The sequence below is a fragment of the Cydia splendana genome, chromosome 10 (genome assembly GCF_910591565.1).
Source record: "Cydia splendana chromosome 10, ilCydSple1.2, whole genome shotgun sequence".
Lineage (NCBI taxonomy): Eukaryota > Metazoa > Arthropoda > Insecta > Lepidoptera > Tortricidae > Cydia > Cydia splendana.
Window position 1 is genome coordinate 8,328,523 of NC_085969.1, and position 27,898 is coordinate 8,356,420.

Below are 27,898 nucleotides of genomic sequence, written 5' to 3' on the forward strand. Positions count from 1 at the left end.
AATTAAGAAAAGTTGTGTAGGTAAATTATATTCTGTGAATTCTCATTATATGCCAAAGATTGTACCTACTTATTTAGGAATATACATTAACCATTCCATTATCACATACGTACATATTTTAATATTATAAATGCTCTAAAATTAAATATCACATTCGCGTGTTTGTGTGCTTCCTTTGTGTCCTCTGTATAACGTCAAAGAAATCCTTATTCTGTTTGTATCCTGAAATTCTGAGATTGCACACTTTAGGTGATAAAAGCAAAACGTCGCGTCGGCCTACAGAGAACCAGTTCAAGCATCATTCCAATTCTCGGTATCACTGCCGTGATAACAATCGCCTCATTCTTTACAATTGATTTCAATAGCTTGGAAGAAATATGCGGGTGTCCAAGTACCTACCTACAAAGGTTATATTTTGGTGACACACAAGAGAATGATATGAGATTAAGTTCAGTTATAACTTGATAATGTTCCATGCTAATTATGAGTGATCAATTATTGAAACTGGTGATGGTGATGAAAGGTACATTTTTTCAGACGACCTTTTGTCTTTGTCTTCCACCTGGTCTATTGCGTTCGACAGAACAACTCCTTTAGTTTCTGGGAAGAAACAACACAAGATCGCCGCTCCGAACGCCGCAGCACTGAATATTAATATGGATGCCCATTCTATGCCGATATTGACCACATATGGCGCTATGAATCCACCAAGTCTAGCGAATACTGATGAGAAACCCAATGCAGAGTTTCTCACTACTGTAGGAAACATTTCCGATGAATACATGTATATTTGCATGAACGCAGTATAAACACCCATTTGGCCGATGATAGCAAACATTAGAGTGACCCACTGCAAGTGGCTAGGGACTAAGACGAAAACTACAAACGATGCCCCGGCGATAGCGAAGCTTCCAATGAGAGTCGCTCTCCTCTTGAAGTGCAATGTGGCAATCACCACAATTATCACTCCAGGAGCGTTGCTGGCGGCCGTCACTATCACGTTTACATACAGGTTACCCTGAAGATGACCCACGTACTGGTTTATCCCGAAAAAGGTGTGGGAACAGCACATCCAGACTAACGCAGAAATAATAGTGTATTTTCTGATCTTTGGCGTTTTGAACAGATCGATGTAACTGCCATGTTTGTTCTCGTTTGTCGACATTGATTCCTTCTCAACTTCATTTACAATGGTTTCGATATTGTCAGTCGGGCGATTGTTTCTGAAATAGAACGACCCATTAATTCTAATTATAATAAAATTAAACAATTATACGATTATCTAAGTTATTTTTCGTTGCTTACTTTTTGGCTATATACGTAAGAAGTTCGATGGCTTGCTTCTTCCTTCCCACGGTAATGAGCCACCGGGGAGACTCCGGCAGCATCCAGTAGAACGCGAGCGTGAGCAGCCAAGGCGCTCCCGTTACCAGCTGCAGGGGCCTCCACTCCCTGACGAAGTAGGCTATTATCGGCAGCGCGACGTAGCCTGACACGTAGGGGACTTCGCACAGCCCCATGATGTAGGGTCTCATCGTGCGCCCACTCAGCTCAACCAAGAGGACAAAACAGCAAAGCATGGTCCCGCCGAGCGCTGTGCCGATCAAGAACCGACTGACCATGAACATCCAGTAATCAGTCACAAACGCTGAAAGTGTGACAAATACTGCTTCAAGAAACAGCGCTAGCACAACAGCGATTTTACGTCCATATCTAAAAAATATTTATTTACATATTATGGCTATCATGATGATATCAATAACCATTATACATGGAATAATTAAATGACTTTCTCTACATTAATTATAATTATTATAAACATATATCTACATACTCGTTCTTGCAAGTTGGAGTAACGGTTAGGTTAGGTTTGTACGAATGGTCAACGGAAATGTTGAATAATTCATGTAGTATTTTGTCATAGTAACTGTAAAGCCGCCAATTCGTAATATGTAGATGAGAATTGGAATTAGAACTCTCCGTTCTATGAACGTCTCGGAAAAAGGAAGGCCAGAGCAAGGAAAAATGAGGATATTAAAATGACAAGGTTCTAACGCGCGATAGGTACCTATTTATTATGCGTTAAGTCCGCCATTTTTAAATTTTGCAATAAATTCGCGATTACAGTGTTTACGCTAGACTATTGTTGAGTATTGATCTTAGGATCAATGAAAGCAAAGCAATAATTTTTTTCTACTATGTAGATAGGTATTAAATAATAGCAGTGAGAATACTGACGAAGACAACCTTTATTTTGACGCGACTGTGCTATTATAAAAACTAAAGGTTCTTACTTAGTTGCTCTGAACGACATACTTAAATAAATAGTATCCTACAAGTATTTACCTAGGTAGATAAAATATGATATGGTAATACATTATATATTTAATACTACCTAACTACCTGCGTCTAATAGCATAGGTTGTGATTATTGATTGACAGAAAGTGCAGGGTTAAACCATGACCATGACAATGTGTGTGTCCATACAAGGCCATAATATAGAAAACAATCGATAAGAGTTTTTTTGCAGTAAGCATTAACTTAACTATAACAAATGCCGAAAATATAAAATATTATTCAACTGACCTGTCTGAAATGTGTCCAAATGCTAAACTTCCGGCTAGAATGCCGATCTGGAGTATAGACTGTGCTAAACTCGCTAGGTGACTCCTGTTGCATATAAGGTTCCATTCGGTCGTCACCGAGCTGACTATGGTGCTCTGGTCATACTCCGGTTGTTGGCAAGGGCAGTGGTTGGTCACATTGAAGGCGTCTGCGTCTTTACACACGAACTCGACGCTAGGAACTATAAACACCACATTCACTAGCTGGAATTCAGCGGGATACCGTCCTAGAGTCACCAGAAATAATATCCACACTTGATATCTCCCGAATCTGCCAATAATTTGCTCAATGCGGTCTTCGGTGAACGACATATTTCAGCTGAAATTTAAATAATAATTAAAATAAATACAGCAATTTAAATGCAATAACACGAGTATTTTTGGTAGGCACATAATTACACGGTCTTTTGATATTTATATTCAACAGAGTTCGTCATTGAACGAGGTTTGAATATGAACTGAAATAGCGGATATAGTACGTTACGTTTTATAAATATGGTATTCATATGGTCCCATTAAAATATCGTTCACACAAAAACACTTTGCCTACACAATAACCACTGTGATACACGTTAAATAAACACATGGCAAATTACTTACTGAAACTGGCTGTTAAGTATGATTTATTTTTAATGTTTCTACTAAAGTCGAATTGAATATTTTTGAACAAAGTTTTTCCATATGCCTCGATGGTCTAGAACACGTGTTAAATAAACTGTGTAGAAAAGTACCGTGAACTTTTATTATGGGTTCGCGATCGTAATAAATAGCTAAGCGAACAAACGTCTTCGCCCGACCCACTGTTATCAAGCATCGAGACGGAATGGCCGCCTGGCCGGAATGTATCATTCATTGTACTACGGCTCAGGTATACGTTGACTTACCATTACCACGTAATGTTGTGGGATAGTCCCCCTCCAGTAACCAAGGAGAATAAACGATGCATCACGCACCCTTTGCTGACCGCCCTGGCGCGCCAAAAAGTACCTTTTTACATAGTACTATTGTTTATAAAATGAAGCTACGGCTACGTTAAGAAATGAAAACAAATGAGTACGAGAGAGAGTAAGGTATGTCTTGCTAAATGCATAATTATTAAGAAGTAGGTAACAGTGTGTTATTAAGAAAGAGTAACAATGGTGAATTGGTGAATAATGTTATACACTGGTATTGGTACTGCAATTTTTATTTTTTACAACTGCCGCATACTAGTGTTGATGACTGAATGCCAAATGTACGGAGTGCACTCTAAATCTATTAACTGCTTCATAATATATTACATACGTACTTAAGTCTAATCTAACCATAATAAAATGTCGTGTTTATTGTATGCTACGAGTACATGCATTTACCTATTTGTTTAGAGTAGTAGTTATATTCTGAAACGACTTAAATGTGATTTTGTGGTTAGTGGATTGAATGGCGTAATTAATAGCTCACGTGTTTTCTACGTTAGTGATAATCATTAATAGAGTGATGTAGACATCTTATATTTTTAACTTTAAGATCACTGTTTTGCAGATTTTTAGCCGATTTCAAGATTTCGAAGGAAGAGGTGCTCAATTCTTAGGGAGCTTTGTTTTTTAATTATGTTATTAATATTATTATAGGGGTTCGTACCTTCTTAGGAAAATACGGAACCCTTGTCACTCATGTGACAGTTTGTCCGCCTGTCTGTCTGAAACTAACAGCCTGGCAGATTGATCTGAAATGTAACATTTATTTGCATTTTTATTAAATTAATAGTTTTATAGTTAGGTATCTATGACAATAGATGAAAACTAAACATTTTAATTGTTACCACTTCAGCTCGTAAATTATTTCTTGATTATTCAAAAACTAATGAGAAAGTTGCATTTTATCCACAAGTGTGGCAAAGTCATTTGATGTACACAATTAAATTAATGAATTGTTTTCTTATGTTAGCTGGTAGACTGTTAGTGACTTTACGATGATGATTTTGAATGATAATATTTAATACCGTTCGAACGGATTTGATTTTGTTTGATGTTTTACAGACTCGGTGGCAAAATTAATGTTTAACCCTCGTGCCTTGAAAACCTCGCAACGCTCTAGATTCCATTTTACGAACCACACATTACGCTCGTTGTTAAATTTTGGAGTCTTTCGCTTGCTTGGGTATCAATATTAGCACGAGCGGCTAAATAATAACTATAGGTACCTACCAAAAGTTTGCCAAAGGTCCCGCGAATTCGTTTTGTTCTTTGTTTTTTCTATAATTTATTGTTTAGCTAAATAACTGTCTCTCTTTTTTCAAAAACCTCATTGTTGCAACTAACCGATAGTATACTAATATAATAAACCGAATTATTTCTCCCACAGGACAGGCTATGCCTAGTGTGGGTGTCAGCATAAATGTAACAGTGTTATTTTTCTATTTTAGAAATAAAGAATTTGTATTTGTATTTTTTTTTTCTGTGGAATGCTATAGGTTCGAAGTTAAGTTCATGTCCTTTGATGTGCGCGAATAAATGTCAATATCATAAAATTAAACATTCGCACGCAAATAACCATACAGTGTCTGTATGTGGGTGTCCAGGCGGGATAGTTTTTAGCTAAATCTGATTAAATTGACACACATGCACACAAGCTGTTAACTCCACATGGGGGACATCTTGTTTTAAATTCTGTGTATGACCCGTTTAGAATACTGAGACCACTTGACTGTACTTATCACTCAGACCAATATTAGATAGGAGTGTAACATTGTATCTACTCGTAAGAATATTAGGTAGGTATTAATTGTAATATTTATTGTTATAATCCATGATAAGAATGACGATAAATTGCATTTGTAAATGTCACTACCGACGCTGCCGCCGTTTTAGGGTGACTGACGCGTTTCTACGATTTTCGTAACGACACTTTACATATATAACTACGAGTTTTGTAACACTGGGTATAAACACCATAAATGTACCTAATTTTATTTCTGGCAAGTTATAAAATCAGAAAATGTAATTACTACTCGTGGCGCGTCGAACTCATCCGTTGGGTAAGCTGGAGCTTATTTGGCTTTCTTTTTCTTCCAGACATAAGGTGTTCAGTGGGCAAGCCGGTGGGAATAGAGTTCTAATGGATAGGCAGCGACTGGTATGTACCATGTAGGTACCTAACTGCAATAAGTAGGTATAATATTAAAACGGTTAGGTACTGTTAACATAAAAACAAGAACCTATTGAAGAAGGGAAAATGCTGTTAGTCGGCCAATTAGGTAAAAAAAAACACGAATAATAAAATGAATATTTTCTTATTTATTTCCTATTTAGCTTTTACGTAATACACATATTTTCACAAAATATCACAGCCTATGAAAGAATAGACCTTTAGTCTTGTTAATAGACTACTGTCTGTACTTAAACATATAAATGCTAAAAATGTTTCCATTTGCACGTGCAAGTCAGCTGCTATCAACTTATCAGCCCGCCATTTCACAACTTCTTTATGAATACAACCTTGTATTACTTTCGTATAAAAATCAATATAAGCCTCTTATTTATGAGAACGTCATTAAACGATTAACAAAAATTATATTATCATAATAAATAAAAGGCACGAATGAATAGAATACTCATCGATACTAAATTATGATAGTTCTCACGCTTCACCTTCTTCTATCGTGTCAGGCAATTTTCGTCCCCTCGTATCAGGTAAAAGTATGCAAAGTCCAGCGCCAATGAGCGGCGTGATGCCGAAAACTAGAGGCGGCAACCACGGGCTGGTTGAAGACAGGGTCGCTACAAATGGAGCAACCATGGAACCTACTCTGGCTACAGTCGAAGACAACCCTACCCCGGAGTTTCTGACGACTGTGGGGAATATTTCTCCGGCGTACAAGTATACAGTGGAGAAGGATATGCTCATGCCCCAAAGACCGATGCAGCCGAGCGAGAGGTGGCTCGCCCCTGAGTGTGGGACTACGGTGATGAGTAGGCAGCTAAGCCCTGTGATACAGTTGGAACTGATAAGCGTTATCTTCCGCCCGAGAACTCTGTTCGCGTAGATAGAGATCAAAGTGCCTGGGACCTGGAAATAAAAAAACAACATTAAGTAAATATTATTATTAGTTACTAAAGACTTAGCTTATTTTTGTTGCATTTTAAAGACGTATCCAGCAAGTAATATTGAGTAAAACATTTGACTCTCTGTGACTGCACTTATATTAAATGCTCTAATCACACATTCTCTCACATTAGAGCGTTCCATCTTCCTAATTAAAACATTTGGAAGAGTTTATGCTTTTGACTTTGTCCATGCTTTTGTCACGTGACCATAATATAGGCTTCTTGTTACAAAAAATGTTCAGTTCAACGGTGTTTGAGATACGACGTCTAAACAAGGAATTTATAGGATCAAATTGCTACGATACCGAGAGTCGAGACGCTCGTGAACTACTGAGCTAAAATAATATAACACAAACACGTGTAATAGTTGTACATGACGACGATAGCAGATGTGTTGTGGTTGTTATTGCTAGGAAAGCAATTCTAATCTAGCACTTAGCTCGCGGGATTATTTACCTAAACTAGTGTAAAGGCGAGATAAGTTGTGTAGCCTGGTCAGTACTTTCACGAGTGGATGCATCTCAGAACCGTAAAATGGGGTGAGTAGGGTCAAGGACGTTTGTATTTTAGTTTTTATTTTATTTTGGGTAGTTCCATTTCATAACTTTGACGATAAAGAGGAAACCCCACCTCACCCCGTAGTGCCTCGTATTTGGGGTGAGAGGGGTTTTCATACAAAGGTGATTTTGGAAGATTGTTGGATCGATTTTTTTTTATTATGCGTATTACTATAGCTCCATTTTAAATTGGAATACATTATTTTTGTAGCAGTAGCCTTAAAATCCCTTCTCACCCCCCTCTCAAACCTTCTCTCCCCATTCATAACCCACCTCTCCCCGCGAAACCTACTCACCCCGTTTTACGGAACTCCAATAATAATGATACTACGATCTGCGTTTATGGAAATTCATCCCCTAAGGTGGTGAAAAAGGTTTGAAATTTTGAATCAGAAACGAAATTGTTTGTGAGTGAGGGACTTTAAACTTCGTAGGAAGACACAACCTTACAACATAAGACAAGTTATTTCAGCGTTTTAAAAATTCTTCCTCTAAGGGGGTTAAAAGGGGGTTGAAAGTTTGTAACCGGAACAAATAGATTAGGTTTGTAAGGAATTTGAAATTCGTAGGTAGACACAAATATTAGAAAGCAAGAAAAGTAATTTATGTAATTGCTTTTGAAAATTCGTCCCCTAATAGGGTTAGAAAGGGTTTGAAAGTTTGCATCAGGAACAAACATTTTTAGAGGGACTTGACACTTCGAATAAAGTGTCATTACACCTTTAGAAAACAAGAGAAGTAATTTAATTGTTTTTGAAAATTATTTTTTATGGGGGGTTAAAACTTTGTAAGATAGAAAAAAAATGTTTTTGAGCGAGTTTTGGAAAATTCTTCCTGTAAGGGGATTGAGAAGAGATTGACAGTTTGTATCAGGAATAATGTTTTTATTAACTGCACAACTTTCATGTAGAATTACAACAACCAATATAAAAATCCACGCGAACGAAGCTAGTTATATTTATTAATACCTATACTGTTTTGTGGTGATGTTACACAGATCGTAACAAATATGCAAACGCCTGAAGTTACGTAGCATGCATTGTGTTAAGATCTCATCAACGGCCGCCGGGAACGCCTGCCCGAAACATTCGGCATAATTGTCTTAGAATAGAAATAATAGACATATTGGCATCGCCTTTTTTTTATTAGCCCACTTTGGTGTCCCACGGCTGGGCAAAGGCCTGCCCTCGGTTTCTCCACTCGACCCTGTCATCGGCATTTTCCCACCATTTGTAGAATGGGGTAGAATGCATCCAAGTCGTCCCGCCATCTCCTTTAGAAACGTTTAATTAAACGTTCCCTTATACTCGTAATAGGTATGTACTTATATACTTTGGTTACGAGATGCCGTAGATGATTTTGAGTACATAATTATAGTCAGTGAGATGAGAAGTCAACCTTTGTTTATTAAAGGTACGTGTACCTATCCAGATTAGAAAGAGTAAACTGAGAGTTGTAGAAATTATCGGCTTATCGTATAACTATTATTTGCATGATGGTTTCATGTCTTTTCAATCACGTTTTTACATAGGCACAAATATACTTGAATAAAAACATATTTTTAAGCTTCATTCTGATTACCTACTCTTCCTAATTCTGGATATCAGTGTACAGTAAGCTGCAGATATAATTGACCCCCACTGCAAACAAGTTTCTACGTCAGTTATCTCTACATCTTAGAAGCTGTAATCTACTTACATCATGTATTACATGCATAAGTTATTCAGCGCTCACCTGTATAGCAGCAGAAATAGCGACATTAGTGAAGATGTTCCCGCCAACATGTCCGATGTACTGCGACACGCCGAAGAAGCACAGCCCGCACACGAACCAGTTGAAGCAGATGGCCAGCGTGCGCACACGCAGGCGCGGGTGCGCGAACAGCGCCAGGAACGACACGTGCTCGGGCTTGCTCACGTCCACGCTCAGCTTCTGGGTGGTCGAAGAGATGTTTTCTGTTGGCCGACCGTTTCTGAAAATTAAGATATTTAATAAATAAAATGTTCAGATGTTTATTTATTTATTATTTCGTTTAGCAGTTTATTAACATTTCAAAATATACAATAACCTAAAACATTTAATCCTTAAATTATACATATAAATAAAAAAAGCCCCAAAAATAATTCAAATAAAATAAAATAATAAAATTAAAAAGTAATATAGAAAGAAATCGAGGAGAAAACCGGTGTCTCTAGCTTAACATAATATCTATTTAATTGAATAACCCTACTGCTGTTGTGAAGAACACGTTTTGTTCAATTTGCAGTGGGCTTCTCCGATGTTACCAGAAAGTGTTATTCTTTGTTGAATTATGTTGATATACATATATGACGAAACGGGCGGCGAACCATGTCAGAATTTGTCGAATATGAAATGCTTTGACGATTTCACTTTTCATGTTTATTTTCGTGTTATTGTATTTTCACAGGGTATTTAAGTACGAATAGAAAAATGCTCAAAACTCAATTACATAATATCAAAAGTGTTTACCTCTTAGCAGCGACTGTCATAATCTTGACGGCTTCATCGGTCCTTCCAGCAGTGATAAGCCATCTCGGCGACTCGGGCAACAAATAATAATAGCTCAGGAATATGATCGAAGGCAGCGAGATAGCCAGTTGGAATTTGTCCCAATCTCTAAGGTAGTAGCCGAACGCCGCCAGGGACAGGTGTCCGAGGTTGAAGGGTATCTGGTAAATGATTCCCACGGTGTCTCTGTATCTGGCTCCGATGAGTTCCATGGTCAGGACGAAGCTGGTGACCATGGTGCCGCCAGTGGCCACCGCGAGCATGAATCGAAGCGCAGTGAACATGTACCAGTTCACAGAATACGCGGTCGCCACACCTGATATCAGCTGCAGGAACACTGCTGCTAGGAACGGCGTTCGTCGACCGAACCTGGAAAACAAAATCGTAGAATTATAGTAACAGCACCAGTCATGGGACATTTAAAAGGAAATTTGGAGTATTTATGATATTTCCCTTATACATGTAAATGGTCTACCGCTTAGCGTGTTAAAAGATGAAAGTCCTATCCGTGTTTCATGTTTTAGGCATGTTGTATCAAAGATACTGCAAGGAGTTTCCACATACTTAACAAATTGAAACTATGTTTTTTTTCTCCGCCCCATAATGCCGTAATGGGCCCCCTATAATGGACATTGCTCTATCAGTATAAAATATTGAAATGGGGAATAAGTTATGGCAAAAAAATAAATTTTTGGTATAAGCTTTTATTGCTGAATGTATTTTTTTTTTCCACAATTATTATTGTATTAGATCCATCGAGACAATTCTAATATACCCAAACAAAATTAGTTAGGGTTTATTGCGATAAAGTTCCCATGGCCACCTCCTGTCTTCATCATCAGATCAGGTCCATGTTATCATAATATTGCATTATCATCCGATTTGCATACTTAATTACGTACTTACACAAAATTTCAACTGAATCGGAAATCGAAAAGTGGCTCAAATTCAGCTACCAAGATTTGACCCACACTAACTAACAGGGCAAGTTAAATAAAAGTTTGGAAAAACGATATTAATTTATCCGAAGTCCGAGAATACCTCCTGGTTGACATATTTCGTAACTACATTTTACTTCTGTATTCTTTAAACATGATATTATGGCATGGCAAGCATCATTATGTCAATTGTCCCATCATAGGAGGTATGCAGTTTTACAGCTCCTATAATGGGAGTGGGCCAAATACCACTATTTTTTTACATCTCATCTGTGGCGTCACAAGATAGTGTGTTGTATACCTTATCTCATGGTAAATGCAATTAACAAAACACATTCTAGTTTTCATCAAGTATTAATTAATTAAAATTTAATAAATTAACTCACCTCTCTTAGCGAAGTTGTTAAGAATTTTTAGTGATATTTTTATTCAGTGGTACGACAATTTTTGGTTTGACGCACATTTCTTAAAAAATAACCGAATTTAATAAAAATTTAAACATAAACAGCTCTAGGACTCTTATTTATGATAAAAATATATCCAGTGTTTATAAACTACTTTTAGATACTTATTTTAGAGGAATTGTGGTTTTTTGTCCCATTACTGGTTCCACGTTCAGTATAGGGTATATTACTATAATGCTAAAGCTTCACAATTTCGGCTCATATATAGGTAACGATTAATATCCTAATGTAACATTTTTAGCAACAACGATTTTTAAGGTATTCTGAAGTGAAGCGAGTCTTATTTAAAAACCTTACATCATTGCCATAAATAATCTTACTTTATTACAATCGTGACAATCGTCATACCTATTTCATTTATTCATAGTTTGTAATACAGCTTGAACGGTACAAAGAGTTATTGTTAATTGTTAATAAGTCGTAACTAATTGCAGCGGCAAACGTGAAAACCTGATTTGGTTCGGACGTCTTATATGCATCTTATATAAGGTGCTACCATATTAGTTGCAGATACTTTAACAGATGATACTTTACTTTAAAACGATTAACTTTAAATAGAAATTAAGATTTTTTTTGTTTTAATTTGCCGAACAAAAAATTAATTATAGGTTATAGGTAAGGAAAACTGCAGAAGGTTATTAGGATGACTTCATCCTAACCAGACAGACCAGACAGTTAATTAGGTGTTAGGTAAAAGAGGTACTAGAATCTGTTCAATGAGTTCACATTTAATAATCACATTAACAGAGTGTTTTTACGTAGCAAATTTGTTTTTCAGTTTTCTCCAAAAAACATCGTAAAAGCTATAATGTTTCATACTTAAATATACTCCAGGAACAGAGTACTGTCAGCTGTATAAATATCCGCAACTAATAAGATAGCACCATAAATGTCTTATAACTTTTAGAACTTATTTTATGTTTGAGGTCACAATAGTTGATGCGAATAAGTATATTAAAATCTAATTAATCTAATGTCTTCAACTTATCTCTTCATATATATGAGTATAAGTATAAGTAATTAACTAATTACCTACTAACTATAAACACTTTCACTCCCATATCACTCATTTGAGCCATTCAGACCTGTCTTGGCGAATCTTGGTATAATAATTATATAAAGTAGAGCTCCTAGCCTGAGGTCTCGGGTGATCGTACTGATCGTCGTATTTCGCACCTACAAATTTGCAAGTAGGTCAATGGCTGGTAATCAGCAGACTGTCAAGTAATGGTTTCCGGAGCCCAACCCGAAGCAGGATGCGCCAATTTGATGTGCAACTGCAAACGACGAACATAACTTCTTGTCAAGATATCACTTAACACCCACGTGAAACTTACCGATCGGATAGATGGCCGAAGACCATGTTGCCAACAAGTATGCCGAGCATGAAGAAGGTCTGGGTAAGATCTTTTAGCCACTGTCGGCCGCAGACTAGATCCCACTGCGACACGATGGTCTCTCTGAAGACAGAGTGGTCGTATTTGTAGCTGGTGCAGTTGGCATGGCAGACGCTGTCGAAGGTGCTGGATTCTTCTGCGCAGGTGAAGTTCATCGGGGGTGCGAGGAAGATGATGCTCATTTGGTGCCAGGCCACAGGAAACTTCACGAGGAACACGACGAAGCAGACCCATATTTGCCACTTGCCAATGGCGCCGATAGCTCGTTCCAGCGGGTCTTGGCCCGTCTTCTGGCTTTCGGCGTCTTTTGTTTCATTCTCCACCACTGGAATTAAAATATGGCTTAATTTAGGTAGGTACTTATTACTTTTAGGATATGCGAGTAGGTCGACAATGGGCGTAGCAAAATCTTTGAAATAAGATAAGTATTACCATTCTACATTCCGTAGAATAAATTAAGGTTACATATTTTAATAAAACTCGTAACATCGCCATGACATGTTCAATAGTTAGGTATATAGGTACCTGCTAGTAATTTGGAATGGCATAGTCTGTGAGAACAAAAAAACTTTTTAAGCACGTTCTAGAAAAAAATTGATAAAACTAAACATTAATAGTTTGCGACAAAAATTTAAGTACGAAGTAGATAAATTAACTATCGAACCGATTTTCAGTCGTTACGCTCATGGTTCAATTGTGGAATCTTTCGCTTGCTCGGGCATCAATATTAGCGTAGCGACTGAAAATCGGTTCTGTACTGCAATAATAGTTCCATGAGTTCTATAGCCAAAATAAGTCTAGTTTATTTAGTCCCTAATGAATTGAACGACTGCAATACCATCTATAAGTAGGTTTCAATAATAAACACCTCGGACTCTAAGGCATCAGTTAGGCTCATCAAGTAGGCTCGCCCCGCACGCCGATTAAATAATTAAGTATTTATTTAAATCTAGCTAAAAATATAATTTATTTCAAAAATAATACCGTTCAATTTTCAGGTATTTCATCTGAGGTATAAAAGTAGGTATAAATTCGAATTAGGTAAGTACGATTTTTTTACAATTTAAATATTTAGTTCACTTACTCATTTCATTTATCTTCTCGGGCTCAGAATTAGATGACATGTTGAACCGATACTGGATTTACTTTATATATTTAGGTCCCCGAGCCCGCGACTATTCGGGACGGAGTTGCGTCTTGGAATAACTGAATTGAACGGAGGTATTTTCTTAGCAAGGGTGACCCCACACACTACATTGGATAATGTATGACTAAAAATTGAATAATGACCTCTTGGTGCTATGAGCGCATGCGTTAAATTTAATACTACGAAACAAAAGAAAATGACAAAGCCGATAAGAGCGATAGTTTCCTGAGAATCAACACTAACTGACTTTATAAGACGGCTTTTTAGAATTTCATAGCGGAAAATCCTGGTAACGTTTTATAATAATTGTAAGAAACTACTCGCAATTAGAGTAATTAGTTTGCTATCATTCAGCTGAAGTTATATAGGTCAGTAGGGCAGTTGCACGTTTACTCGGTCGACCGGAGATGTTCCACGGAATATTTACAAACTCGGTGGCAGTGCAATGCCATTTGTTGTACACATGTCAATAAAATGACGCTGCAGAGTGCATTCATGTATTAGTGACTCTTGTTCTTACATTAAAACTTACTTCAACGTTTGTCCGAGATACCCTTTGACATTTGAAAAGGAGCGTGAAATTGAAGTGATAGTTTATCTCTCTCTCATCTCAGCAGTTCGAATAGGTACCTACTTAGTACCTACGATTATCCTAGTTGCCTCCTCTGCTACTGATACAGAGACAAGTCCGCTTTCCGACTTTTCTCTTTCACTTCGCACGGTCTTTGTGATATCATTGTACGCCATGTATTAGGTACTCGGTCTTCGCTTCGTCACGTTTCGTTTTAGAGCATAGTTTATCAATGTTTATCGACGATTTTTCGACAGGAGGCCTAGTAGAGTCCCGATTCGTGAGACATTAATATAAAGTTTTCCCTTACCTCACCAGGAACCTAAATCAAATTAATTGACATTTCTTAAATAAAAAAATTGATCAACGGTTTTTAATTAAGGTTATTAAAATTAGGCGATGACCATGTGATTGGGCGCATTATCGAACGAACTTTGCTCTTAAAATAATTGATGGGTAGCAAGCATTAAAGAAAGGGTTATGACCTTTTGATAAGGTCGTCCGACATCGAGCCAGCACGTCGGCGTCGCAACTCTCAAGATAGCGGGCCGAGCCTCCAAGACCAATATTCTATGATAGCATAATAATTCAGGTACAGGGTACATAACTGATGTAATGGCTACCCCTTTCATAGGAAAATTTAGATTTTTTTAAACCAATCCCTACTGCGTTGTGCCTAAACTGCTTTCTGATTATTACACTACAAAAATATGACGCATATAATCAAATATTATAGTTACCTATGTAACATGTAACCGTTACGCGCATTGGTCAGAAGTGTTTCCTATTTATGTTTATGAGAACTAAATTTTGCTCTTGTAATTTAATACGTAAATTTGTGCTTATCAACGGCTAGTAGAGATCACGTCAGGGTTTCATGAACCGTTACACGAGTCGGTGCGTGTGACTAACGGCTCGATTCGGAAAATGAATTAGATTTCTACTAGACTTCAACAAGTTACGATACGGATAATTTAAACATATTTGTAAGATAGATATGTCAAATTTGATGTTTCCGCGATTCTGGAGGTCCTCTTGAACGATTTCGACAAGTTATGACTTAGATATCCAAGTCACATCTAGTCGATATCTAATGTAGATCTAGTTGATCTCTAAATCGTCTCAAGATCTTGTGATTATCTCGAAATCCGAATAGGCCTGTAGCATGTGTCTGCGGGTATGTTATCTCTTCTCCTCGTTCAAGATGGAATCCCAGATTTAATTAGTTTTTTCTGGTTTCGTATGTGGGTCTTTTCCATGCAATCAGTTTTTTTTGTCAAGTTGTACAACCATTTATAGCGATCGCTTTGCTTTGCATTTATTTATGTCTTCAGAGGGGGTGTCGTTGGATGTAGGTGTAGTTTGTAATTAAGTAAATAGGCAAGACATTTGTACGACACATATGTAACAAGTAATAGCAAATTTGAGGTAGGTAGGTTGAGATAATATTGGCAGTTTGTACGATAATATTATTTGGTTTCTACTTGTGATAATACAATGTGTGTATGGAATGATTCCTATAGTTATCGGTAATAATGCCGTCTGGAATGAACACATACTGATGACCTTCAGTGATAAAACCTCCGCAAGACAACCCAATTATATCAAGTAAAACATTATAGGCAAATAAATAAAATATAACTTTGCAGTGTGATCATAGCATAACCAAATAAGTACTTAAGACTATAAATAAGTTTTTGGCAAAAATTTCATTTTTGGTACAAGCTTTTATCGCTGACTGTACTTTTCTTACGACAGACAACTAATACTCATCGAGACAATTCTAAAAACCCTTAACACAATTACGTTGCGTTGTTTCATCACAGAGCTCCTATGGCCACCTCCTGTCTCCATCATCAGATCAGCTCGATGGTACCATAATATTGCATTGTCATCCGATTTATACATGCATGATTTATCTAAGGCCTTCGACTGTGTTTGTCATGAAACATTAATCAGGAAACTTCATTATTACGGAGTTAGAGGATCGGCACTGAATTTACTTAAGTCCTACTTAAATGGTAGAATACAAAGGGTCGATGTGAATGGACAGCGATCACCTGGGTCATTGGTCTCTATGGGTGTACCACAGGGGTCAATATTGGGGCCTTTCCTGTTCCTTATCTACATAAATGACTTGCCATTCCTTGTTAAGACCCACCATGATATAGTATTGTTTGCAGACGACACCTCACTTATTTTCAAAGTCAAACGACAGCAACAAGCTTACAATGATGTAAACAATGCTATTTCAAAAGTAGTAAATTGGTTCAATGTTAATAATTTACTGTTAAATGAGAAAAAGACTAAATGTATTAAGTTTGTCACTAGTAGTAACGTAAGGCATGTGCAAACAAGTGTCATTGTGAAGGATGAGGAATTGGAATAAGTTGATAGTACAGTTTTTCTTGGTATAACTTTAGATTCTAAACTCCAGTGGGGTCCCCATATTGCTACTCTTTCGAATAGACTGAGCTCTGCAGCTTTTGCAGTGAGCAAAATCCGTCAGTTAACTGATGTGAAAACAGCTCGATTAGTATATTTTAGTTACTTCCATAGCATTATGGCATATGGTATTTTACTGTGGGGCGGTGCTTCAGAGATAAATACCATTTTTGTTCTGCAGAAGAGGGCTACTCGAGCAATATACAAAATGAACCATAGAGACTCACTTAGAGATACATTTAAGGAAATTGACATAATGACAGTGCACTGTCAATACATTTATGAGAATATTCTGTATGTACATAAAAATATTGTAAATTTTAGGAAAAATTGTGAAATTCATAATATTAATACTAGAAATAAACATAAGCTCGCAGTGCCCTTCACTCGGCTCCATAAAATTAAAAAATCATTCATGGGTAATTGTGTAAGATTTTATAATAAACTTCCAAACCATATTACTGAATTATCTATTAATAAATTTAAGAATTATGTAAAGCGTAAACTTATTTCTAAAGCTTATTATACCACACAAGACTACATGAATGATATTACAACGTGGGATTAATTGTTATTCGAAATGATTATTTATTTATTAGGTATATTTGATTATTGATGAGGAAATGGATATTCCGATGTAATACTGACTTCTTTTGTTACTTATGCTTTTTTTTTGACATTTAGATTTTATTCTAGAAATTCTAGACTAGTATTTTTTTATACAATCTTTTTAATGTTTGACGATCCTTTTGTGAAATTTTTAGTGTTAAATTTGATATGTAAGTATAATAATCCAATTTTATTATGGAATAATATTAACATCAATAAATTGCTCTGATAATTAGATTAAGATTAATTACGATTCATAAGAGCTTGTTGCTAGGCCTACATGAATAAAGTAAATTTTGTTTGTTTTGTTTGTTTGTTTGCATGCAAAATTTCAGCTCAATCGGAAACCAGGAAGTGGATCAAATTTAACTTGCAAGATTTGATTACAGACAGACAGACAACGGTCAGGTGAAACGAAATAAAAGCTTGTAAAAATAGATCAAGGCTACTTTCCTACTAGTCAAATCAGCTTCTTTTTTAGAAATGTCAAAACGATTTGCTAATATGGAATTTATATAAAAACGAGTATACCTAATAGTGTAGTCACGGCCTACGGCCAACTCACCTACCTACTTTTTATATTTCTATCCGATGTATTAAATAGAAATTGTGTTTAAAAATAACTGCTATGTTTTTCTTAATAATTTATTTTAATTAGAGGTAACTTCCATATTGTTAGATTATGAAAATTATAGACAAAAGCAATGATATCATGAAAATTGAATGCACGTGATTGTAGGATTGCATTTTATTTTAAAACTAAACCATGTAAACTTTCGATCTTAACCATATTATGTAGAAATTTTCTGTATAATGGAAAATTTCTTAAATCATTAAATTACCGATTGTTAAATGTGGTCAGCTAATATCTATATTAGGTACCGAGTACCGAACCGACCTACATCTCACCGGAGTATATCGTCTTGTAAAGTTTGCTAGATAGAGCAATAGTACTACATCAGGAGCATTCCACGGGCTGTCCCGTACAAACGCATTTTATTTCCTGTATTGCGACTTTTTTTTCGGCATTTAAAGCAGGCGATTATTTTTCTGTGCATATTTTTGACCATTTGTCATAGAAAAGGAAACTCTTATACCTGCAAATCATCAGAAAATTCGCGTTTGTACGGGACAAACGGTAGACATTTCATGGAATGCTCCATCTAACAACAATGAACCTAGGCCGGCTTTCATAGTAACTTGGTTAGGTGTAGTATAGTTAGGTTCAACTAATCCATTATAGGCAGGTACGGGAACCACCCAAGGTATAAACGCGCCTTACTAAAGAAGGTTATTTCCACTTATTGATTGATATAAAATAATATTTTATGGCGGTTGTTTTATTAAGATGACGGTGTTGTGGTGGGAATGGTTTTATGACCAAAACAGTACCTACCTATCAAGATGTCGCTGGGTCCCAGCAATTTAATGGGAAGAACAAATATATTTAATTAAGTGTCAATAAGGTTGTTAGGTGTAATGACAGTGTGGATACCTGTTTAAGTTCTTGGTAGTTATAATTATGTAATTAATAGTAAAAAAATGGGTTAAGGGTTTTATTTATTATTGTATTTGTCGTATAGACTAATTACATAAATACAAATCTATTCAAATGCATGCGTCTTTTTCTACAAATGGTAAGTTTCGGATCATCGACTACTGACGGAGGGTTACATAGTTTTACTTTTTAGGGTTCCGTACCTCAAAAGCAAAAAACGGAACCCTTATAGGATCACTCGTGCGTCTGTCTGTCCGTCTGTCACAGCCCATTTTCTCCAAAAGTACTGGACTAATTAAGTTCAAATTTGGTACACATATACCGGGTGTGGCCTGTAACACGAGCAAATAATTAAAACATAGATTGTACTCCTCAAACGATGACACTTTTGTTCAACAACTTTTAAAAATTATGAAGTATTTAGAGTCCCTATTTTTCATACAAAATAAATATTATCTTCAATGGACGCCATCGCCGCGCCATATCATTGTGATTGACGTTGCTTGTCACGCCTTAAACATAGCAAAATTCGCAATACATTGCGTCTTAGAATAAACTTTAAAGTGTATTAAAAATCAAACAACAAGTTATTTTTAAAAGTTGCTGAACAAATGTTGGTTAGTATGAGGGGTACAGCCTACAGTTAAATTTTTTGCTCGTATTACAGGCCACACCCGGTATATATATATATATGTAAATTCGTGACCCAAAGACGGACATTTTACGTAAACAAATGAATTTTAAACATGGAGGCCACTTTTGGGGGATAAATGAGAAAATTAAAAAATAATGTTTTTTAAACTATATTGTGTTACATATCAAATGAAAGAGCTCATTTTGAGAATCTCAAATATATTATTATATATTAATAATTCTTTGTAATTTTAGAATAAATAGTTTAGAAGTTATTTAAGAAAATAGACAAAAAATTACCATTCTCCCCCTCTTTATCTCCGAAACTACTGGGTCTAAAATTATACCTAATTGTGTACAAAAAAATATACACAATTAGGTATAATCTATAAGTGAAATTAAAACTTACTTATGAAGCTAAATTAAAATGAGTGACAAGTACAAACTTAGAGTAAGTATGACATGTATGATAACGTTAAGGTGATTAGGTAGGTACCTATATGAAGTGCGATTAGTGCGAACATGTTTTTTGGACGTAGTTTCCTCAATCCTCAATCGCAGGTTTTTGTCAACAACAAAGTTTAAAAAATAAACAAAAACAAAGAACTCGCCTGTGCATTTGGCCAAATTTCGTTAAACTTAACGTTATTTAAGGTGAGTAGGTAGGTAGGTACCTATATATGAAGTGCGAGCATGTTTTTTGGACGTAGTTTCCTCAATCGCAGGTTTTTGTCAACAAAGTTTCAAAAAAAAAAATCGCCTGCATTTGGCCAAATTTCGTTAAAATTAACGTTTAGATGAGTAGGTAGGTAGGTACCTATATGAAAATTATGAAGTAAGAATATGTTTATTGGACGTAGTTTCCTCAATCGCATCAGGTTCCCATCTACAACAAAGTTAAATAAACAAAAACAAAAAACTTGCCATTAGCCAAATGTCGTTAAACTGTTTTTAGTTTGACATGGTTTGACGTAACTTTAGATTAACAGCTTCTTGAATGCTTTATTTATAGGAAGCACAACTAATTGCCTATCTTCACGGTGACGTCATTCACAACTCGGCAAGAAGTAGGACTGATGGAAAAGTACATTAAGAGTTCTTTCACCCAAGATTCTTGAAATATATGGGAACGTAAAATTTCATTTAAATCGTATTGGTCCAAGATCTGTTCAGTGTGAGTTAAGGTTATTACCTATACGTCTTTTAAATGGTCTTTGAAGCTTAATTTTCTTGCCGAACCTGTATATAACTAGTATCTACTTCTTTTTAAGACCTTAGTATAAAATGTGACCATATTGTATACTTTAATACTCTCCACAGTAAAGACGCTGTTTTTTCTAAACGTTTTATGGATCCTTTTAGTCTAACACGAAACCATTTATTGGCACTTATAGGTAGATCAAAGTTAAAGTCAAACGGACTAAATATTGATAAGAATATAAATTTCAATACGAACGATAATGTTGTGGATATCATGTAAATATGAGACGTATGAGACCCTGCCCTTAGTAAGTAGGAACTAATTGACATTGTACCTAATTAAGGATCATAACAAGAGGACGGGGTACTCGTGCGGTTGCGCATGCAATTAATCAACGCTCGTTTTAATGGCTATGATATTACTCAATACTCGTAGGTATTAGGGCTAAGGAACTTAGGTACCTATAGAGAATCTTTATTAACCTATTAACAGGACAGCCGTGAATCAAAATGTTCAAAACGGAGTCGCAAATAAGAATTAAAATAGGTCAATACTAAATTAATATTTAAACAATTATAAGCTCATTGGTACTGTTATTTATTCTGTGACTCTAATCTGTGTTGATATACTGCTACAATAAGTGAGTGTTTTCTACTCAGTAAAGATACAAAGTCTACCGAAATCAAATATAGGACCAGATAGAAATCTACTCTGTGGGGCATGAAAAACTTTTGCAGGATATATAATATGTAAAAAATACCTATATTACCATAGTTATAATTTTTATTTGGTCTGTCTGAATTTATTCGTGGACCCCGTACAAACTACTGCACCAGTTAATGATATAGGTATCTACTATGGCTAAAGTAGGTAAGATAATGCTCATAAAAAAATGATAGTTTCTCAAAAGTGGAGTGTAGATTATTGGGATGAGATAAAGAAAGGTCAGCATGATGAAATTTGAAACACAAATTACAAGGATAATTTAACTTTATCTGTGTAACGGTAACTACCCGGTAGAAAGTTTATATAAGATAATAAAGCATGGGACTGGTAGTCGATTAGTTAGAGAATCAATCCACTTTTGGCAACCTAATCCAAAAAACCGGGCAAGTGCGAGTCGGACTCGCGCACGAAGGGTTCCGTACCATAATGCAAAAAAAAAAACGGAAAAAAATGCAAAAAGAAAACGGTCACCCATCCAAGTAGGTACTGACCACGCCCGACGTTGCTTAACTTTGGTCAAAAATCACGTTTGCTGTATGGGAGCCCCACTTAAATCTTTATTTTATTCTGTTTTTAGTATTTGTTGTTATAGCGGCAACAGAAATACATCATCTGTGAAAATTTCAACTGTCTAGCTATCACGGTTCGTGAGATACAGCCTGGTGACAGACGGACGGACGGACGGACGGACAGCGAAGTCTTAGTAATAGGGTCCCGTTTTACCCTTTGGGTACGGAACCCTAAAAAATGACACAGACATTATTTTTTTAGAAAACCGACTGCATAAATTTAGGGCTTTTCATCCAGCGCTTATAAATATGTACAAAGCGACTTCCATTACCCCTTTCTGTCCCACCTATAAACCTAGACGTTGGCAGAATCTATGAGCTGTTTCTGTTTTATGAAAGTTAGCTAAACTAAACACAAACACATACATATCAATCACCGTCTAAACACAATTACTAACGGCATGTTTCAAGGAGCGGCTTCTCAAAAAGGCACTGAGAGAGGGTGACATTATGTACTGATAGATGGTTGAGTGCGGAAGTCCGCGGCCACGAGTGCAAGGCGATAGCCTCGGACGTAACATCTGATAAGGTTTGCTGACTATTTACAAATACCGTTAACCATTTCAAAACAAATAAATACCTAACGATAGGTCATAAATTATGACTCCATGACCATTATGACTCATAATGGTCATGGAGTTTATTCAGTTTGAAATAGGTACCCTATTTAATTTTAAGGGTGAGTTAGCTTACAAATGTAATACCTATTTTCGTATGTTGGGTGTTACATTTTTACGAATTTTCGATTTTTATCTGATTTCGCTCAAATTCATGTTCTTATTCTTACTCATGAAAAAACGTTATACTTATGTAAAAAAAAAACAAAAACGGTCATTATTTAGAGGTTGCAAATGGACCGCGAGCCACCAGCCATTTTGTTTAGATGTTATTATAAAAAAAAAACCGCCAGCCGGTTGTTTTTTCGGTTTATGCAAGTAGCTGACGGTCTTTCCACCGCTATACAACCGGCTGACGGTTTTATTTATTTATAATAACATCTAAACTATCTTCTGACAAAGTATCAAACGGGAGGCGATGACAAAATTTATTTTATTTTTTTACATGTTTCGGTGGCTGCCATTCCTCAACCCACCAACGGAGCGCCAGCTGACGTCTATGAGGGATCATCATACATAGCGGTTAACCAATATACGAGTTATCACCCGGGCGGCGATTGGTCATGGAAATCTGTTCGTGGGTCGCGGTCTATATGTAACTAAGGACGTAAGGACTCTACAGCAGAGAGTACTTAGAAAGAGTTTTAAGCGGCTGCCATCAAAGTGCAGAGCAGTGAGTTAAGTAATGTACTTATTAGTTATATTTCTGGGACATAAAATGATAATATTAACAGTATTTTTTTTTTAAATTATAAAACTTAAAATAGTTATGGTGCCCAGAAGACTGGCAGCGTTACCTTTATGGAGTTAATTAACCTTCTACTTATAATTACATTTTAAAATTAGTAGTACCTAACTAGTAACTATACTTGGATTTTGATTAAGTAGGTAGGTACTTGATTCAATTCTAATTAAGATTTTTCAGTAGTTCTACGTATTTCCAAAGGAAAAGTGCTGTTAATGTGTTTTAGACGCAAAATTAAGTTTTTTGATCGATTTTAGTATTAGTTCATTATACCTATATACCTATGTATTTTATTGTTTTACGAAATAGTTAATTTTCACGAAATGTAGCTGTATGTCGGAACTTAATTTCTTAGTAATTTGTGAAACTCCTAAACGTTATTTGATTCCTTTGAAATTTGGAATAGATAGTTTTGTTTTTAGTTCACGTAGACTCGATTGGTGAGCGAAGTCAGGAAAATTTACACGTTTTTCTCCCTACAAAATTATTCTGCACATATTTACAAAGGAAAAAAAGCCGTTTCCATATTTTATTATTGCTGTTTTCTAGTCCTATAAATTTGTATTTAGTCAATGTAGAACAGGTATTTAAATCGCTCTAATTCAAATCCAAAATAAAATTGTTTCCATGCTCAAATACTAGAATCTAGTTAATTAAATAGAATTATATCTGCATACATTAGAATAAAGTACCTAGGTAGGTATTTATTAGGAATAGATAATATGTAGTTTGTAACTTTTTTTTTAATAATTAGGCAAACTAAAACCTATGAATAAAACTCAAAGCACTTACTTTTTACTAATTTTCACTACACTTTCAGCTAAAAATGTAACTTCACAAATGCGAAAATACACGTCACGTCAGCTGGGCAGCAGATGGTCGCGCAAGCCGTCCGCTCGACGTGTCTATACGCATTGGAGCGTCGGCGGCTGCGCCGTCGTATATATCCTCTAGCGAATTTGCTAAAAAACCGGCATTCGGCATATAAATAGCAGTTTACTTATAAACAACGGAGACGTAATTTGTCGTGACGTTCGGGGATTTAGAATTTATCTGTTATGTTATTTGTTATAAAACTACTCTGATGTACAAGCGTTTATATATTTAATCATAAAACACGCAATCCCTGGCTCCTTATTAGTTGGGAGTCAATTTGGCAGTGATCGACTATGCTGGTCTTTGCTGTAAATAGGCTTCTTTGGGATTTCTCTCTTTTTCCCTCTCTTTTTTCCTCCCTCCAGAGGTCAGAGTCTCTTCAACCAAACTAAATTACACTGCACTTCAGCAGGCAGACAAATAATAGTTTTACAAGGGGGCAAAGTAGTTGTTCAACCGCTGGTGCTAATATTGATACCCGAGCAAACGAAAGATTCCAAAAGTAAACCACGAGCGTAGCGAGTGGTTCGAAAAGTGGAATCTTGAGCGTTGCGAGGGTCAAGACTTTCAAGGCACGAGGGTTAAACAAATATTGCTACCGAGTGAAACACAAACTGTCATCAACACCAACGCAAGGAAAACACTGACATTCAAAATAATCATTTAAAAGTCAATTCCACCAGTCAACATAAGGAAACAACTCAAAATTTGTATCAGATTACTTTGCCACACATGTGGATAAAATGCAACTTTCTCATCAGTTCTTGAACAATCAAGAGAGCCTTTACCAGCTGATGTGGTGAAACAACAATACACATACCTATTTAATTACTTTCGTATTTGTAATATTAGTAGGTAAGTAATGTGTAGTAGGTAGGTATAGTAAATCAGGTATTTACGAGTAAGTATATTCATAGATAGGACCTAACCACTTAAATTAATCTCATATAAAAAAATAATTAAAAACCTAACGTTCTCCTATCTTAAAACGAATGTATATGTTGCTTGGTATACATTATATTATAATACTAAGTGACGATATTGAATGCGTAGGGATTTTCCCCATACGAGTAGGGTTTCTGCAATCGTCCGTGCCCCGCTTTGCACCGGTTCTGTAGGTACCAATCATCTTGTGAATTGAGCGTTTGAATCCATTTTCCTCAATGAATCTCATACTGATACTGATACCTCAATGAATCTCATGAGGTTTTTCTTGCCCATGACATTCGGCTACCTTAAAACTGGGGTTAGGTTTAAGTCCATTGAGAATTTGTAAAATTTATACCTACTTATAATTTTAAGGTGTGAAAAAAATTTTTCACCACACCAGCTTGGAAAGGCTTACTTTGCACTTCAAAAACTGATAGCTAAGTTGCATTTTATTCACATGTGAGACAAAGTAATCAAATGCAAATTTTGAGTTGTTTTCTTATGTTTTCTGGTAGAATTGACTTTTAAATGATGATTTTGGATGATAATAGTTATTTGTTTTACAAGGGGGCAAAGTTGTTGTTTAACCGCTCGTGCTAATATTGATACCCGAGCAAGCGAAAGATTCCAAAATTGAACCACGAGCGTAGCGAGTGGTTCGAAAAATGGAATCTTGAGCGTTGCGAGGGTTCAAAGCACGAGGGTTAAACAAAATTTGGTCCCGAGTGAACCACAGAATTTTTCACCACACCAACCAGAAGCAAATATTACTCGGGGGCAAATTTTGTTTAACCATCGTGCTTTGAAAATTCGCAACGCTCAATATTCCATTTATCGAACCACTCGCTACGCTCGTGGTTCAATTTTGGAGTCTTTCGCTTGCTCGGGTATCAATATTAGCACGAGCGGTTATAACTATTAATTCGTATTTTGGCCGGTCCATTTTCTATGGAAGGGTACTTTTTTTTTCGTGATTTCGGGGTTGGTCTCATAGTAAATGTTGCTCAGTATAATCCCAAAACCTCCCTGGCAACGGGAATGCAGTTATTTTTTAGCCACCGTGTTACCGTGTAGGTATAGTATAAGCACAGTATAATAAATACATAGTACTAACGTATAGCCCCTGCTACACGGCAGCCGACAAGCCCCCAAACCGCGTGGCCTTGGTCTGTCCCGGACCGTGTAGACAGTTGTTACCAACAAAATTTCGTTTGACCTCCGGACGCCCTTGGCATGCGAGCGCGCACCAGCGACCGCGGTCTGAGCGGTCGGTCCGGAACCGTGTAGCCGCCCGACACCGACCGCACTAGGCCATTTCGCTTGAAGGACGCGCCGTGTGCGCTCGTGTGGTTAATAGACATGCCATGGGTACTCAGTAGCATTTCTAATAATTTATCAAATATTTTCCTCTTCATTCTCAGAAAGTTATATATGTCCCCGTAGCGTAGTCCAGCGAATTCATTAAGTTGAAATGACTCAACAAATGCCGTTTTTTGAGCCAGCGTTTCATTCATATACCCTTTTCTTTTTTTACAAACTTTTTATTAACTTGCAATATACCTAATCGTAAGTATGTAAATATGTTTGTACGGGTCAAATCTTGCAAGTTAAATTAGACCCACTTTCTAGTTTCCGATGGAGCTGAAAATTTGCATACATATATAAGTCGGGTGACAATGCATTATTATGGTACCATAGAGCTGATCTGATGAGGGAGACAGGAGGTGGCCATAGGAACCCTGTGATAGAACAACGCGACCTAATTGTGTTTGGGGTTTTTAGAATTGTCTCGACGAGTATTAGTTGCCTCTGGAAAGAAAAGTACAGTCAGCGATAAAAGCTTGTACCAAAAATTATTTTTTTGTCATTGCACTAGTATGAGTAGGTAGGTTATGAAATTTGGCGCCGCGACCAATAAGTTTTGCTGCCCCAGAAGTGAAGGAAGAAAAACAAAATGCAATCCGCCAGGGGTGGTAAATACAAAAAATTGTAAATGTATAAATATATACTGCCAATAATAATTAAAAATGATACATAAATTACAAATGTAAATAAGCCCATGTGAAGGGCCGGATTTGGACGCCCCAGTTGCGGCAAAATTATTAAATTATTTTAAGTACCTATATATGTTAACTATCTGTAATTATTTAATGACGTATAAAATGTAAATTTTATGAATAAATAATTGAAATTGAAATTGAAATTGGTGGCATACGCCGCCCTTAGGGCCATACGCCACTGAGTAGGTACTAATGCCACGCCAACTTTCTGAAAGGTTAGGGGCCATTTTGTGCGCTTGCAATACGTGTTGTTGTCCGTCCGCGAGTTCTGAACACACTGTGGTTTGCCACCGTCTAGCCAGACAACTCAAACGGACCCACACACCAAGGACAGACCAAGGTCAGACGGTTAGTAGGCTTGTCGGCTGCCGTGTAGCAGGGGCTTATAAGTAACTGGATCAGGCAGAGGGGTGGGGGGAAAATGACCGAACGGGAATAACGGGATAGTCATAAATACCTGTCTTTCAGTAGGAGTAGCAGCGAAAGCGCTATTCTATTATTTTTTGTTCTTGTCACAGTCTCACATTTTTTTATTCCCGCCGTAAATTAACCCCGGCTACACACGTTAACTATAAATCGAAACGATTAATCTGTGCAGACAAATCGTTACGATAATCAACAACGATTTGTCATACACACGGTAGATAAAACTGCGCAAATCGGACTGCACAGATTA

The 27,898-nt window shown here is 36.5% G+C and overlaps 2 protein-coding genes and 1 long non-coding RNA gene across 6 annotated transcripts in view; all 3 read right to left on the reverse strand.

Annotated features, from left to right (window-relative positions):
• Positions 1–4,786, reverse strand: part of LOC134794270 (uncharacterized) — a 45,894-nt gene extending 41,108 nt beyond the window's left edge. Inside the window, exon 1 of the long non-coding RNA XR_010144652.1 lies at positions 4,687–4,786. This is a non-coding gene — a long non-coding RNA (uncharacterized LOC134794270). The remainder of the gene's footprint in view (positions 1–4,686) is intronic.
• On the reverse strand, positions 8–3,647 carry LOC134794246 (organic cation transporter protein-like). Of its 3 annotated transcripts, none has more exons than XM_063766002.1 (4): positions 3,516–3,647; positions 2,588–2,944; positions 1,306–1,713; positions 8–1,223 (listed from the first exon to the last, which is right to left on the reverse strand). In XM_063766002.1, exons 2-4 carry the CDS (start codon positions 2,935–2,937, stop codon positions 482–484), a joined length of 1,500 nt encoding a protein of 499 aa, XP_063622072.1. In that variant the 5' UTR covers positions 2,938–2,944; positions 3,516–3,647; the 3' UTR covers positions 8–481. The 3 variants fall into 3 exon arrangements, with proteins under 3 accessions (XP_063622072.1, XP_063622073.1, XP_063622074.1); XM_063766003.1 differs by lacking the exon at positions 3,516–3,647 and adding an exon at positions 3,226–3,449; XM_063766004.1 differs by lacking the exon at positions 3,516–3,647 and adding an exon at positions 3,025–3,118.
• A 1,091-nt stretch (positions 4,787–5,877) lies between the features above and the next one.
• On the reverse strand, positions 5,878–24,293 carry LOC134794245 (organic cation transporter protein-like). Of its 2 annotated transcripts, none has more exons than XM_063766001.1 (5): positions 24,149–24,293; positions 12,536–12,920; positions 9,758–10,165; positions 9,002–9,239; positions 5,878–6,672 (listed from the first exon to the last, which is right to left on the reverse strand). In XM_063766001.1, coding segments are annotated over exons 1-5 (1,461 nt in total). In that variant the 5' UTR covers positions 24,150–24,293; the 3' UTR covers positions 5,878–6,243. The 2 variants fall into 2 exon arrangements, with proteins under 2 accessions (XP_063622071.1, XP_063622070.1); XM_063766000.1 differs by lacking the exon at positions 24,149–24,293 and adding an exon at positions 13,680–13,802.
• Positions 24,294–27,898: the final 3,605 nt, after the last annotated feature.

Coding starts and splice junctions, on each gene's coding strand:
- LOC134794246 (XM_063766002.1), bottom strand. CDS start 2,937: ATGTCGTTCACCGAAGACCGCATTGAGCAAATTATTGGCAGATTCGGG. Junction 1,714..2,587: donor TTTGGACACATTTCAGACAG/GTCAGTTGAATA, acceptor AATATTTTTTAG/ATATGGACGTAAAATCGCTG. Junction 1,224..1,305: donor CTTACGTATATAGCCAAAAA/GTAAGCAACGAA, acceptor GTTCTATTTCAG/AAACAATCGCCCGACTGACA.
- LOC134794245 (XM_063766000.1), bottom strand. CDS start 13,719: ATGTCATCTAATTCTGAGCCCGAGAAGATAAATGAAATGA. Junction 10,166..12,535: donor TTCGGCCATCTATCCGATCG/GTAAGTTTCACG, acceptor TTTGTTTTCCAG/GTTCGGTCGACGAACGCCGT. Junction 9,240..9,757: donor ATGACAGTCGCTGCTAAGAG/GTAAACACTTTT, acceptor CTTAATTTTCAG/AAACGGTCGGCCAACAGAAA.